We start from the raw sequence: 16001 nt of genomic DNA, 5'->3' as shown, positions 1-16001 counted from the left end.
AAGTACAATATATTACAAAGTTTCTGTGCTCCGTAAAAGTGAAAAATGTAATATTTTATGTATCGCTCCTATAATACTTTTGTCTTTTTCGGACTCGAAAAATAAGTAACAACGCGACAACGGAAACAAATTCCTAAGTACCCAGTAGGTGGCAACAATGACCAGCGATGAGGAGGAGAAGTGGGAGAACCTGGGGAGGAGGAGGAGTTCTGCACATGTGCAGAAGTAGCTCAACCAGGAGAGGGATCACATTCACTTACAGCTCCAGCTCACACATAGCAGCTTTCCCCATATCTCCTGCACAAAGCAGAGTGGTGTACAATGCCAGTGACCGAGAAGGACCTGGCGGAGGATGCCCCATGGAAGAAAATCCAGCAGAACACCTTTACCCGCTGGTGCAACGAGCACCTGAAATGTGTCAACAAGAGGATTGGCAACCTGCAGACCGACCTGAGCGATGGTCTCCGACTGATCGCCCTCCTGGAGGTGCTGAGCCAGAAGAGGATGTATAGAAAGTACCACCAAAGGCCCACCTTCAGCCAGATGCAGCTGGAGAACGTGTCCGTAGCCTTGGAATTCTTGGAAAAAGAGAACATTAAGCTGGTGTCCATAGGTATGAATGACATTTTTTGTATAACCAACCTTTAATTCGGGTTTTCGGAGGCGCAGATGTGGCTTTGAGCCCATTGCGGGAAAAGCGTAATTCAAAAAATTGTTAATTTTTAATTGAATGAGTTTCTTATACCTGGCGACGTAGAAGTGGACGTTGTAACCGGCGACGTGACGGGATCGTTGCCCCACTGCACGACGAGCGTTCAATCATCTCCAGGTCATGAGAGGAAAGGGTTAAGAGCGAACGTGACATTTAGGGTTCGTTCTCTGCCTTGTAAAAACTGTTTAGAGCTGATACATTGTCTAGGCTGTTCTCTTTATCTGGATCGCTTGCTTTATATGTCTTGTTACGTGCGTTTCCTATATGGCGGCGTTCTGCAGGCGTGAGCGTGCACACCTGTCGCATTGTGCTTCCCTGTGACCTCCGTCTGATGGCAGGGATTGTTATGAACCCTTTTGTTTGTCTTTTTTTTTTTTTTTTTTCTCATCATTGTGTTCAGGCTGCAGGTAAGGCAGGGTGTGGCCTGGGCGACGTACAGGTACACAGGAGAGGTCCAGGGCAGGTGCGGCTCTATGACATCTCGGAGGAACGTAATATCTGATGGCGCCAGTGTTGTGCTGGCTGAGAGACAGGGTAAAATTCTCATTATCAGGATCATAATATTATTATTATTTATTATTATTATATTTTTTTTAATTATTTTTTTATTTTTATTTTTATTTATTATTATTATTTATTATTTTTATTTATTTTTTTTATTTTTTTTTCTTATCCTTGTTATTAATTTAAGAAACCCTTTGAGATTAGGAAACGAAGAATAATAATAATCTTTATTTATATAGCGCCAACATATTCCACAGCGCTTTACAGTTTAACAGTTTCAAACACAACAGTCATAAGTAACAACGTTAACAATACAATAATAAAGCAAAATAAGACGACCCTGCTCGTGAGAGCTTACAATCTACAAGGAAGATTATGATCATTAACGCCGCAGAAAACGAATGATTTGATCTGCGCTCAAATGATATTAGGGAAAATGGTGCGTGTTTACTAGCACTTAAGGACTAGTGATGAGCGAGCGTTGTCTGATAGGGTGTTATCTGAGCACGCTCGGGTGCTAACAGTGTGTTGAGTGTGCTCGAATACTATGTTCGAGTCCCCGCAGCTGCATGTCGAACAGCGAGATATGCAGCCGTGAGGACTCGGACCTTTTATAAGCACGCCGAAGATACTCTATTAGCATAGAGCATGCTCAGATAATACTTTATCAAAGACCGCTCGCTCGTCACTAAAAAAACGACATGTTCCGGTAGCGTGCTCCATATTCCTCAGCTCTGCGTTCACACGGCTATGAAGCTATACTAGATCGGATTTGGCATAGCCCACCCAGACTAATTTTTTTTTTTTGCAAAAAGGGGGCAGAAAACTTTAGTAAATAAGTTGTATATGCAAGTCGCAACCTCTTTTCATGAAAATTCGTGAGCTGTGAACTTACTGAACTCGGCAGAAAAATATCTGGCTTTCTTTGAGACGTGTGTTAAGAAATCGGATAGCACACGCATGGGCCGTGTGATTTATTTATTTTTCTTTTTTCTTTTTTTTTTTTTTTTTTGCACAAACTGATCGCATCGGGAATTCGATACAACTCTCACAGGCAATGGCATCATGTTGTGATTTTTATTTTATTTTTTTCCCTATATTTTTTTTTTTTTTTTTCTCCGACTGATTCGAGCTGAGAAAAAACTTGCAGATGAGCACAGCCGCATTTACTCACGCTGCTCTCGTCCAATTTATTCAGCAGTGTGAGCGAGGCCTTGAGTATAGATAGACCTCATAGGAGGTTGGATCCTTCTTTGAGTCAGGACAGAGCCCCCCTGGCAGATGCAGTATTTCATGGTCGGCCATTCGATTGAGTGGTGGCCATTAAATGCTACATTTCACTCTACAACATCTGAAACATATGGACAGACGTGACTTTTTATTTTTTTTCCCATTGACGATGGGTCGAGAAGCTGGACCCTCAACCATCAGTTGCAGCTGCAACTTTTTGAAGTTTTAGGCCTCGTTTGCATAAACGTGTTAATGAATTTATCACGCACAAGAGGAAGGAGGCTTTAAAGTAGCTTTACATTTATAGCACATTACCCTAATGATGGTCATTCACACCTATGTGTTCAAGCATCCACGTTCAATTGCCCACTGCTGCATTTAGCAAAAAAATAATAATGCCATATTTCTACTTTACCTATTTATAGAACTGGCAAATCCAAGTTTTTCCCTCCCAAGATCAATATTTTAAATACATATTAATTCCTGCAATGCTTCAATCCCATGGACCCAAAAAAAAAAAAACAAATACAGGAATTACTTTTTTGTTAGGCTGTCGAACATCTGCTAGACATGCAGGTACGGGGACTTGAACATATTATTTGAGCACATCGAGCATGCTGAGATAACACCTTATCCGCGCACATTCGCTCATCACTAGTTCCCGTAAGAGATGCCGTGGGGGATAATGCTATTAGTCAGATCACTATTTTAGGATCTGCTCAGTATTTTATCATTTCTGCTGAGAATGAGGCGTAGTGTATCGTGTACATGTGAGCGCTGTCGTCAGTCCGGACTTTGCTCTGCACCAACGTGGGCGTTGAAACGAGCTACTTTAGGCCTGTTCTCTGCTGATAAGGAACCAGCTGGAGACACTCGCCTTATGACACAATGGCAAATGCACTGCCCAAAAATAATCACCTTTTAATGTCAGTTCGACAGCCAAAAACTAAAGGAAAAGACTTTATAAAATGTTTCCCTTTATCGCATCCCTGACATGTTGGGTTAGGCTATGGGTTGAACTAGATGGACTTAAAGTCTTCCTTCAACCTTAATAACTATGTTACATTCAGGGGCATTTGATTGATATGCGCATTGAAGATGCCGCCATGTACTGATCGGGAAAAAAATGCAGAATTTTTTTAATCTATATTTCTTGTCTATATCAGGCAGAATTTTTCCTCTGCATCATCTGAACGTAGCCATGAGGCAATGAAAACATACCGGATAGTTGTCGATGCAAGTCTGTGTTTATTTCTGCTCGCTTATATAGCGCCATTAATTGCACAGCGCTATGATGAGATAGGAGTATGAGATACTAAAGTAGACGCTCGATGTATCCAGACTAATAAACCGAGTCAGAAAACTCTTTTATAACATAGTAACATAGTAACATAGTAACATAGTTAGTAAGGCCGAAAAAAGACATTTGTCCATCCAGTTCAGCCTATATTCCATCATAATAAATCCCCAGATCTACGTCCTTCTACAGAACCTAATAATTGTATGATACAATATTGTTCTGCTCCAGGAAGACATCCAGGCCTCTCTTGAACCCCTCGACTGAGTTCGCCATCACCACCTCCTCAGGCAAGCAATTCCAGATTCTCACTGCCCTAACAGTAAAGAATCCTCTTCTATGTTGGTGGAAAAACCTTCTCTCCTCCAGACGCAAAGAATGCCCCCTTGTGCCCGTCACCTTCCTTGGTATAAACAGATCCTCAGCGAGATATTTGTATTGTCCCCTTATATACTTATACATGTATATAAGGGGACAATACAAATATCTCACTTAACACTTGGGTATTCCCAATGGAGACCACTCTAATGTCCTCCTTCCACCACCACCACCACGCACATAATGGGTCCTGCCTATGGAATACATTATATACCTATTTCAGCTTTACTTTTATCAAACTAATTCACATTATGATGTCACCAGAATTGATGATGTCCCCGGTCCATACCCAGGGCTAGCTCAGTCCTATCTTATTTTTTGATATAACTAAATCATAAGGAAGACTCAAGTCACTCTAGTTCAGCCTGTCGCCTAACATGATGATCCCGGATCAACGTCCCATCCGAGTCTAGTACCCGTAACTAGAGACGAGTGAACCCAAACTGTAACGATCGGGGTTCGTACCAGACACAGAATGAGAGAGAGTTCTTTTTTCCAGCTCTAAAGTTTGTGTCCCCATTGATTTCTATGAGGTTCAAGTTCGGATTTTAGTTCTGGTGCCTGAACCGAACCTTGGACTAATCCCTACCCATAACCTATAATATCATATTCATCACAAAAGACATCTAGACCTCCATTAAATTATGAATACTCCTAATTAATAAAAAGTAATGTTTGGAAATATGCCACCCATATATATCATGGATTGAGCTACACTGGATGAAAGCTACATCCCCTGAAGTTATTCTACCTGTCACTCGCATACTGGTAGAAGTTTAACTAATGTTGGCAAAATGTTCCAGTTCACAAATTCCTGAAATACCAATTCTCCACCAGTGACACAGCTAATGACAGTCACATTCCTCGCAAATTGTATAGTCACTTCTACTTAACTGATAAATAAGTTGCTTTTTCCTGGGAGAATGTTATTTAGTGTGTATATATGTGTGTATGTATATGTATGTGTTTATATATCTCCTTCTGCTACATGCAGATAAGTCAGTCTACGTATCGCACAGTCACCTATGAACTACAGTGATAACAGAAAAATACTAGTAAAACGCGATGCCTTTCATCAGCTCAGTGATGATCGATATGATTATCCAGCATACAAGTACGGTTCATAGTCAATAGCAATTGTTTAGGCGATGTCAAGCTTTGGAGAATGCACGTTAGACGATATCGACAGGTTCAGTGGAAAGCCTAATGAGTATAGGGGCCCCCAACAGACAATGTTGAGGGAGATAAGACTCTGGAATGTCCAATTTCAGACAGTAGATTCTTTTTTTTTTTCTTCAGTCAGAAAAGCCAGTGGCAGAGATGTCTGGCAACAGCTCTCATAGAGAAGGCTCAGCAGAACGAACGCTCTAGAGGTGAATTATTGGCCAAACTATCATTCGGCCAACAGCTATGTTGTAGGGGTCTATGCTTGTCATGTACTGCCTAAAGGAAGAGTTAGCCGGCCGTTTAACTTGGATGGGGATCACAACGCAATGCTTGGGCTGGCCGACGTGTATTTCTATGTAGTGCTCATGCTCTGGTCGGTCGGGAGAGCAGACGGTCAGTCCGAGCATTGCATTGCGATTCTCATCCAAATTATTTGGCTCTTTGACTCTCATCCCTTACTGGGGTTCATTAGGCCCACCAGAGTTAATGATCCTGAAGGACGACCCAGAACACGGGCATCTTCGTATTTAATTGCAGATTTGCCATTGTACCCCTAGGATGTCTCGTTAGCAATAACTCCCAGGAGGATTCACAAATAACCAATACAATAAAGACCTTAGTGCTACAGATTGGTCAATTAGGTTGTCTTCTTCTCGGCCTTTGGGGACCAACATAGTGCTTCAAGAAGGTTTATTTTATTAAAAGGGCAAAGTTGCAACATGGTGGCTCAGTGCTTAGCTCTGTTGCTTTGCAATGCCCCTTGGTTCAGTATGTCACTCCAAAGACATACTGAAAGAGGCTTTAAGTTGTGAGCCCAGATATGGACATTGAGCACTGTTGGTCTGTATACTTTGACGCTATAGAGCAAGGAAAATAAGCTTAAATATCTATTTTATGTAAAAGAAGCTGGCTTATGAGATAATCCCCATGGGACTCTCCTGTCCTCTCGAAATCCCCAGACAATAATCATTATCAGTGGGGAAAGCTGGTCAGACATTCTAGGGTAGACACTGTGATGGGGAGGAACGAAGAACTTTGGGTCTCCTACTCTGATAACCATTGCAACTCACTTCCTATAATTTGTTGGATCCTTTTTAAATGATTAGGAACTTCAATACTAGATGCTATTGAGAAGAGTTGTGCTGTTTCTGGGGAAAAAAGTACGGTAAATCTCATTTTGTTTGCTTGTGGGTAATTTTAACTTTTTATGAAATACCATAAATCTGAAACGCATAAAACCTATTACTGATTGTGTGTGTGTTGTGCAGCTCGTGGAATGTCCCATACATTGCGTTGTAGGACAGCAGATGGGATATAATTTGTGGTCTTCTCTTAACTTTTTTTTCTTTTTTTTTTCTTTTTTGTCTTCTTCTGAAAATAGAAAGCCTTGACTAATGGATGTGTGGTATGTGACATTTCTCTCCAAATCTGTGTATATAATTTTGTTTTTGATAAACACCAACAAGAATTACTATGGAGACCCGCCTGAGGAGGTGGTAAGAGAACGGCCTGAAACCAGCTTGGTTTCTGTCAAAAATTGCCCATCTGCAGTAAATCCAAATATTTTCTTGACACACAAAAGACTGAAATTTCTACAAAGTTGTTTGTGAACAAAGATACAGAAGAAATGTGCTGTTGTAACATGTCATTCTAAGGTTCTCGCGGAGTGGAACACTTGGGACATTACAATAAGATTTCTTCAAGAATGTCCTTGTATAATTCCTTTTATTCCAGAAATAAGAGAACCTAATAGGTGGCGGACATATCTTATCTTGGAAATGTATGACCCTTTCAGGCTGAAGCCAGATTCACACGTCCGACATTCACATTCTACGTTTAGACTGCAATGTTGAAATCGGTGGCTGTTCTCCTGACCTAAACTCAACAAACCTCATAGGTTGAGTTCCAATTAGTAGACCAACATTCGTTCCTAACGTTGTAGTGTGTACTCGGGCTCAAACTAACTAAGGGTGGAAAACCTCCAAGATGATGAGATGACCCATCAAGGGTGTACATAGCTTACATGCAAGCTAGTTTGGGGCCCATAAGAACTAGGGTTCAAGCCCTGTTTAGTCCCAAACCCTTGGGTATTGAAAAATTGTGCAAGCCTTCTCTCTCCAGAGGAACTACTTGGTTACCAAGAATGGAGATAAGGAATTGACCCATAAGTTGAGGACAGAGAAATAACACCCTGGTTTAAAAATCTTCTGTGGAAACCTTGTATAATCATTGGAATGGTGCACAAGCATTTCGTGCTGTACTTAATAGGAAGCCATGTTCCTGTTGTGCCTCATCAGTCAGATTTGTAGGAATGTCAGTGGCCATAATAAATCAATGGGATTCATTGAAATCTATTTGGAATGGATTTGTCATACCAATCTTGGCTTTTTAAAAATAACAAAAATAGAAAAACAAGAAAAAAGCTGTAACGTGAACAGTTTAAGGCACGCATACACATGAGATCTGTTTAGCCAGTAGCAATCTCTCCAAGCTTTCCTGTATTCTTTGAGACAGCTTCTACCAAACACTTCTGGCAGTGGCATATCTCCAGGGAGAAGAAGGGATTGGTCCCAAATAGAGATGAGCGAACGTGCTCAGAAAAGGTATTATCCAGGCTCTGGTGCTAACCGAGGGTCTTCAGCATGCTTGAATAATATGTTCTACGCTCTGCGCCTGCATGTCTCGCGGCTGTTCGACAGCCGCAACACATGCGGGGATTGCCCAGCAAACAGGCAGTCCCCGCATGTGTTGCAGCTATCAAATGTGCAGCCTCGAGGACTTGAACATATTTTTCGAGCATGCCGAAGACACTCGTATAGCATGTTCACTCGTCAATAGTCCCGAACACTCAGCTTCTTTATCCCGCTCTTCCTCGACATCATTTGTTGGGGAGGACATGGAATATCTCCATACAAGTTAGACTATCGGCCGATCCCACTGCTTAGACTAAAGTCAGGCAAACCGGCCAATGTATAGGAGCATTCATTGTACAGTGATACCACCCAAAATATTCTGAATTTGGTGACCATTCATAATGAAGGAAAAATACAACTCGTAGATACCCAACATGGAATCCTTCATGTATGCAACCAGTACTAGGAATAGAAAGTTATTTGCATTTGTCCATGATTTGAGACATAAGAAGGATTGATTACTACAGATTAGACTTACCCTCTCCAACATAACGGTTGAATCTGCAGAAAGTCAACAGCTCAATAAAAAGCTGACTCCCAAAAAGAAGAATCTTAGTAGCGTAACTAGGCACAAAATATCACAAGGATGCAAGAAAATTATCTTATCTCAACGGCCCACACTAAATTGTGTATGTAATTCATGCAAAAGGTCATATTTTGGAACATTTATGGACACCCGTATGGCCTAAGGAGCTGCTCCAAGTCTCTCTTCCCCTGACATGTATCATTGACTAGGTTCCTTGCCAGGAATGATCTCACCCAAACTCCGTTCTCCTCATAAACATGAGCTTCGGGGTGTGGTAGGTGAAGTGTTTTACTGACAGAAACCTTTTAACATTTTTTTTTTTTTTTTTTTTGCTTCTGAAAAACAACTTCCTTTTTTCTTTGTGTTTGGAGAAGACCCGATTGTATTCACACCCATATTAACGCATTAAAAAAAGGGAATCTGTCGCTGTTTCTTGGAGCATGGTGATTGATGGGCCATTCACAGAAACGTCCGTCCCTTCCTAGTGCTAGTCTTGTCTTGTTTGGTTTGCAGGTGTCATGAGTTGTCCTTTTTCATTGACTATCCCCATTATAATGAACCATGTATATTCACTGGGTCATACACAGCCCAAATATCGTGCCCCATGCCCACACAAAAAGTATACATTTTCCTCTTTTTATTTTTTTTCTTTGCCCCATCCCCCCAATTTTATATGACGTGCTCTGTTGTAAGAAGCGGCGCAGCAGACACCACTTATTTCTTCCAGTAAATGAGTCATAAATGATTTTGTGGTGAAGGGGGCGGGTGTTTTTTATTTGAATTTTTTTTTTTGGGTGGTTCCACCAATTTTGATTGTTCAGCATTTTTATATCGTCAGGTAACTCCTTGGTGGTTTCTAATTTTCTTATAGTTTCAGTAGATGGTGGAGTATTGACTAATTTAAAGGGGTTGTTCAGGACTTGGATATTTATAAGCTATCCATGGGATAGGTCATCATTATGAGATCGATGGATTCCAGACTCTCAACGTTCCTATTGATTGGCTGTTTGCAGCTCCCATTGCAACAAGAAGTAAAGTGTGAACTGAGCCTAAACATCACAGCGCCGTACATTGTGTAGTGGTCACTCTGGGTACTACAGCTTTGCTGCTTCTGAAGTGAAGCCACTGATTGGTGTAGGTGTCATGTATTCGCCTCTCCCTGATTTGATATTGATGAACTAAATCCTACCCAACACCTTTTTAAACCAATATGTTTGGCCTAATAAAGTTCTAATGTCACCGATTCAACCTCCTATACTTCCTTTTTGTGCACAAACCAGTGCTCTCGATTGTTTTTCCTCAGAATCGGCCATAATAAGGTGTCAACCCGCAGAAAGCCTAATTACAACGAAAGTAACAGTATGACCTCACCCCAATTTTTGTGAAACTTGAAAGATTTCAATAACCTTGAAGCAAATAATATGTTTTAAGCTGAGGCGCAGCTGATATGTGCCCTTTAATTACTGATGCTTCCGGATGATTTGCTAGTAAAATTATTGCCGGAGTGTGATCGCTGGTAAGAAGAAAGGAAGTTGTCAGCAAAGTCTTGGCATACAATATTGATTTACATTTACAAAATTACGTAAACTGCTTCCTGTCCCTATACGAGTCCCTCGTATAACGGGAAGTGAAATTCTGAATCTTCATCAGTAGTCACTGGGCCTCTTAAAGAAAACCTGTTGCCCATAGCAACCAATCAGAGCTCTGCTTTCATTTGAAAAGCTGCTCTGGTAAAATGAAAGCTGCGTTGTGATTGGTTGCGATGCACATTTCCAGCCATGTTTTCTAATATTACAGAAATGTTCTGCCTCATCATTGCTAGTTGAAATGTCCTTTTTTTTTTTTTTTTTACTTTTACCCTCAAAATCTTGTGTACAGAAAAAGCGAGCTATTACCAATAGCAATCAATAATATAGTCTTTCATTTTAGTCCTCAATAAAAAAAAAAACCTCGAATTTGGATGCTGTAGGAAACACCTACACTTCTTGGCTGCCCTATGATTTTATGCATGAGCCCCAGTATATACAATTCAGGGATAAGGTCCCTGCTGAATGGAAAAGGGTTTGTCGATTTTTGTCAGATTCCCTTTATGTTGGAAGAGTCCGATATGAGAGAGTTGTTGCGAATCGATCCGCATGACCCAGTTCGTTGGCCACATCGGTAATCTGTCGCCAACGGGCGGATCCATAAGAATTGCCTCTTACTTGATACCATCCACAACTCTACTTTTGATTGGCCGCCTAGGCATGACATCACATGGGCATCACTCCACAATGATGACATCACACTAGGCCATCTAATCAAAAGAAGAGATGTGGATTCTGTCAGGTAAAAAAGCTGTACTGCCGCTCACTGACACAGCCGATGGACTGGGTGGTGCGAATAGATTCACACCAACCCTACAGTGTGATCATCATGGGATGTCCTGATGCTACAATATTTTGTAATCGGCTGTAGTGATGAGCGAGCGTACTCGGATAAGGTGTTATCCGAGCATGCTCAAGTGCTAATAGAGCATCTTCGGCGTGCTCTAATACTATGTCCGAACCGTCGCATCTGCATGTCTCGCGGCTATTCGACAGCCACAAGACATGCGGCCGTGGGGACTTGAAAATGATATTCGAGCACGCCAAAGACACTCGGTTAGCACCCGAGCATGCTCTCTCGTTGCTAATCAGCTGTAATCTGTATAGAAAAACAGTTTAGTTTCCCACTAGCGCCACCAAAAGGAAAACGGTTACACTGCTCCAATTGAAATGAATGGTCTGTCCATGTAATGAACAAATTAAGTTCCTCCAGAAAAGAGACCCTCTTCCTAACTATGAGCTCCTTTCTTACCTAGAACATGCTCATAGTTACTAGTTACCCCATGTATTAACTCAAAAATTCCTAACTATGGACATCGTTGATGGTGGTCCCGTCCCTGGAAGCCCCCTTACATGAGCCAGAACTATGATCGTAGCACTTGTTCTGATGGACTTATCTCATCTGAATGGCTGCCCTGTTACTCATTATTGTTAGTCGCCATGGCTAATTGATGGATGAACACTCTGTAGGAAGATCGATCTTGTACAAGCCTAGATTGCTCCACCAGGGTCTTCTCCACTGGTGGATGAATGATCTGTAGATCGATCTTTTGCAAGCCTAGATTGCTCCACCAGGGTCTTCTCCACTGGTGGATGAATGATCTGTAGATCGATCTTGTACAAGCCTAGATCGCTCCACCAGGGTCTTCTCCACTGGTGGATGAATGATCTGTAGATCGATCTTGTGCAAGCCTAGATAGGTCCACCAGGGTCTTCTCCACTGGTGGATGAATGATCTGTAGATCGATCTGGTACAAGCCTAGATTGCTCCACCAGGGTCTTCTCCACTGGTGGATGAATGATCTGTAGATCGATCTTGTACAAGCCTAGATCGCTCCACCAGGGTCTTCTCCACTGGTGGATGAATGATCTGTAGATCGATCTTGTACAAGCCTAGATTGCTCCACCAGGGTCTTCTCCACTGGTGGATGAATGATCTGTAGATCGATCTTTTGCAAGCCTAGATTGCTCCACCAGGGTCTTCTCCACTGGTGGATGAATGATCTGTAGATCGATCTTGTACAAGCCTAGATCGCTCCACCAGGGTCTTCTCCACTGGTGGATGAATGATCTGTAGATCGATCTTGTACAAGCCTAGATCGCTCCACCAGGGTCTTCTCCACTGGTGGATGAATGATCTGTAGATCGATCTTGTACAAGCCTAGATTGCTCCACCAGGGTCTTCTCCACCATTTTCTTGATTGTATTAAGCAATCGGGTTGCTGGTGTTCCTCTTCGCTTTGTTCTTCTATTTTTCTGACCATGATGTTCTTCTCCAGTACAGCTCGCTTACTGTATATCTGCTTTTGTTTGTTTATTTATTTTTTTTTTGTGATCAAAATCAGCGTTTGGGAGCAGGATGGCGATAAACTGATTGTTGCAGCACATGGTTTCTGAAAGGTGTCATCCCTGATGATACAATCCCCTATGCACTCATGTATTATTACATAAATGTACTTTCTCTGCTCTGAAAAAAACAAATAGAATTATTTATCAGTCCTCAATATTAGGAAAAAAAAGTGATGATCCATATCCACAAGAAATGACAACCCAATACGACCCGTAGAGCCTGTTCTCGAAGTGATGCTCCTCAGAACTTCATAACTTAGAAGGTGTCCACTCCGACTCAGATACGACTACATTGAAATCCTCTTAGTCATCGAGGGATCTCTTGCTACAGACATCTAGTAATGTGGTCAATATGTGTGTTCATGGAGCAAAATGTTCTTTTTATTTTGTTACTTTTTCTTTTTTATATTGCTGAACATTGCCAGAAATTTCAAGACTTCATGTTTTATCAAGATGATATGATGACTCGATCAGTTCCCCCAAAACTGAAACCAGAGGCCCCAGTGATGTCATTGTAAACCACGGCCTAACGTGGCTCTTTTCATCAGCTGATTAGGTTCGGGTTGTTTAGTATAAACATTTTTGGAGGTTGTGATGAAACATTTTCCGTCTGTGATCTGTTGATGATTTAAACACTGATAACGCTGACTTGTATGAGGGCCTGTGTTTTATTTTATGTTGATGGAATTATGTTCTCCTGGACACTTATGAAGATTAATTCCTTTTAGACTTCCTTCACGCAGTTGGTTTACTAATACTTTTTTTTATTTTTTTTTATTTTGTCATTTTAATAGCTTTAAAAAAAAAAGTACACGGGAGAGAATTAATGGAAAAGTACAATTTTTACTGTGTCCCCCATAAAAAGTGGTAAAATAACGAACAACAAATATTATACACAAAACTCATATACTCATTAGGACATCCGTGGAAAAAAAAGACTGTTTCTTGTTGATATGCTAAGAGCAACTTTTTTCATCTGCTTTTGGTCCTCACATTGGTTTCCATGCTGATGGTAGAAACTATTTCTCTTGTATGCAGAGAAAAAAAGCAAAAATCAAATTCCAAAACTTTCCTACGCATTAGTGAAAACTGGACAGCAGCCGATAACACACAAAAGGCATACATGTGCCGTTTTGTTTTTGGATTCTGCATCTGCAAAAAACAGACATGTGACCGACCCCCATAAACCATAATGGATACGTTTTCATGAGTGGAACATTTTTTTGTGAAAAACCTATCTGAATGGGGCCTAAATCTTGACTACCAATTTTCTAGATGTTGCCTTTTGAACTCCTTTAGCTCTAGTGGTTTAGTTTTTTTTTTTTGTTTTTTGTTTTTTTTCCCCCCCACGAATCTGCATTAATGTATCTGACTCTGGGACTGTTGACCCTTCTGATTATGGGGTCTGTAAGCTCCACTAGATCCAAAATGATTTTTTTTTTCTCCAAGCACTTTTAGACATATTTGCATACATTTTTGCTGCAAATCAGTTTTGTGAATGTATCTCAAAGGTGTTCCTTTGGGTGCCGTGAATAGTTTCCCTATCCATCTGCCCTAATTTTACTTCAAGGGGAGAGTATTTTTTCAGGCATGACTTATGGTCCGAGAAGGATTGCGTGGTACAGTATATGCTGAAGCCAAACTACTAACTTTTTTTTTTTTTTTTTTTAGAGTCTCTCTCTGACATCCTACACCAACACTCATTTTTCTCTTGTATCCTCATGGTTTGATTAGATGACTAGTACTCTGTAAAGAAGTCGCTGAGGACGCCTTCTGTGGTCTCTGGCCAAACCTTAAATCCATGCTGCTCCCATCTATTTACCGAGCTCGCCTGACTTTTTTCCCATGTATGAGAAACTTGGGCTGTATAATACCGTGCTAACAATCTGTCATAAAAATCACATTTCCTTGACGGTGATCTCCTTCCCAAATGTTAAAAACAGAAATATGCACAAAGTATTGGTCTGAGGGGAAAAGGCACAAGTAAAACAAATTTGTTCCGTTCAGAACATCAAAGCATAAAACTTTCATTTTTCTTTTTCTAGTACTATTTAAGGATCGTCAGTATTTCAAGCAACAACATGGTTCACTTTAGTGACTAATTTGTGGATTCTGTAGTTATTAATGCACAATGGTTTTAATAAAAAAAAATAGTTTAAAGTACACTTAAATCATTTGCTTGTATCTTGGGTGATGATACATTGGACGTTTCCCTATTTAACGCATTACCCTAATTGCCCCTTTGATAAGAAACTACAGCTTTTTGTTCATTTTTGGGTATTGTTTAGATTAATGGCGGTCTCTGGGAGTTCCCTAGGATGGACCATCAACATTGACTCGGTAGTGACCCAACAGTCGGCAGTGCGCCACTTTCTATTAGGTGTGTCAAGAGGTTGTAATATTGGTTTTCGGAACCTTTGGGCAGTAACAGTGCCAGGTATTATAAGCAGTGACAAAACGTAGGTCGACAAAGCAAGTATTATACCCACCGCGCCCTATAACCAAGTAAGCCAAATTGTGCCACAGTAGATCAAGAAATGCCCCGAGTACCAGCTAAAAACAAATTATTCCCCTTTAAAACAAGTATTGTACCATGGTAAAACAAATGATGCCCTAATTGCCCCCTCCAACAGTAATGATGTCACCGTTAGTGATGAGCGCAAGTGCTCGTTACTCGAGTTTCCCTAGGGTGCTCGGGTATGCACAGAGTATCGCGGGTGCTCAAGTGACATGTTAAAGTCCCCGCATGTTTTGCGGCTGTAAGACAGCCACAACATGACAAACACAGGCAATCCCCCATGTTTTGTGGCTAACGGACGTGAAACATGTTGCCGAGATTGGGCGGCATATATCAAGTGTCAGGTTCCCTTTAAAACCACGGGATGACAAAGGGCCTGATTCATGAAGAGTAGACCCCTGATTTATTTTTATTTTTTTTCCCATCCCTCTTGATGAGGAGTCACAGTGGAGTCAGATGCTGCTGATTTAGGAACCTGGAACGTCTAATGACTAGTTGTCTCCATGTAACACACCAGAAATCTCACTCCAGTCAGTGACTGGAGTGAGATTTGTCATATTGGACACCACATTTCATCATGAATTAGATGAGATATGGCAGATCCAAGACGCTTGTCCAGGGCCTGTACGCTGCCACAAATCTTCTGTACTAGCCACACCACTCATGGACCGGTATGGCCCCATGTTTTTTTAATCCTGGATAATCCCTTTAATGTGATCCTCTGATAGACGTCCATTGCTTGATGAACGGATAACTGCTTTAAATGTCTAAGATCAGAATGTTCCTCTTAATTTAGTATATTTTATCAAAGCCAAACGACCTCCTAAAAGCAGATGTGTCCCCATAATGTGCTTCGTCTGATCTTTGTAATCACTTTCTATTTTCCAGTATATAATATATTCCCTTCACTATTGACTTACACCATGTTAGATTTCCTTACAAGTCCGTTCTTGTCCTGAGCTTTTCTCATACTCCTGGGTTTTATTAGTGATCTTCCTAATTTCGATCATATCCGAATCCGAGGGGCTTTCCTGCTCGTGT

The 16001-nt window shown here is 41.1% G+C and overlaps 1 protein-coding gene across 2 annotated transcripts in view; it reads left to right on the top strand.

Annotated features, from left to right (window-relative positions):
* The first annotated feature begins 219 nt into the window (after nucleotides 1-219).
* FLNB (filamin B) overlaps nucleotides 220-16001 on the top strand; it is a 195577-nt gene continuing 179795 nt past the window's right edge. For both annotated transcript variants that reach the window (XM_069736664.1, XM_069736663.1), the window contains exon 1: nucleotides 220-613. In XM_069736664.1, coding sequence (XP_069592765.1) covers nucleotides 322-613 — 292 coding nt within the window. In that variant the 5' untranslated portion in view covers nucleotides 220-321. The remainder of the gene's footprint in view (nucleotides 614-16001) is intronic.

Source organism: Ranitomeya imitator, chromosome 8 (assembly GCF_032444005.1).
Source record: "Ranitomeya imitator isolate aRanImi1 chromosome 8, aRanImi1.pri, whole genome shotgun sequence".
NCBI lineage: Eukaryota > Metazoa > Chordata > Amphibia > Anura > Dendrobatidae > Ranitomeya > Ranitomeya imitator.
The sequence above is the reverse complement of the archived record's forward strand: the minus strand, read 5'-3'. Positions and strand labels throughout refer to the sequence as shown.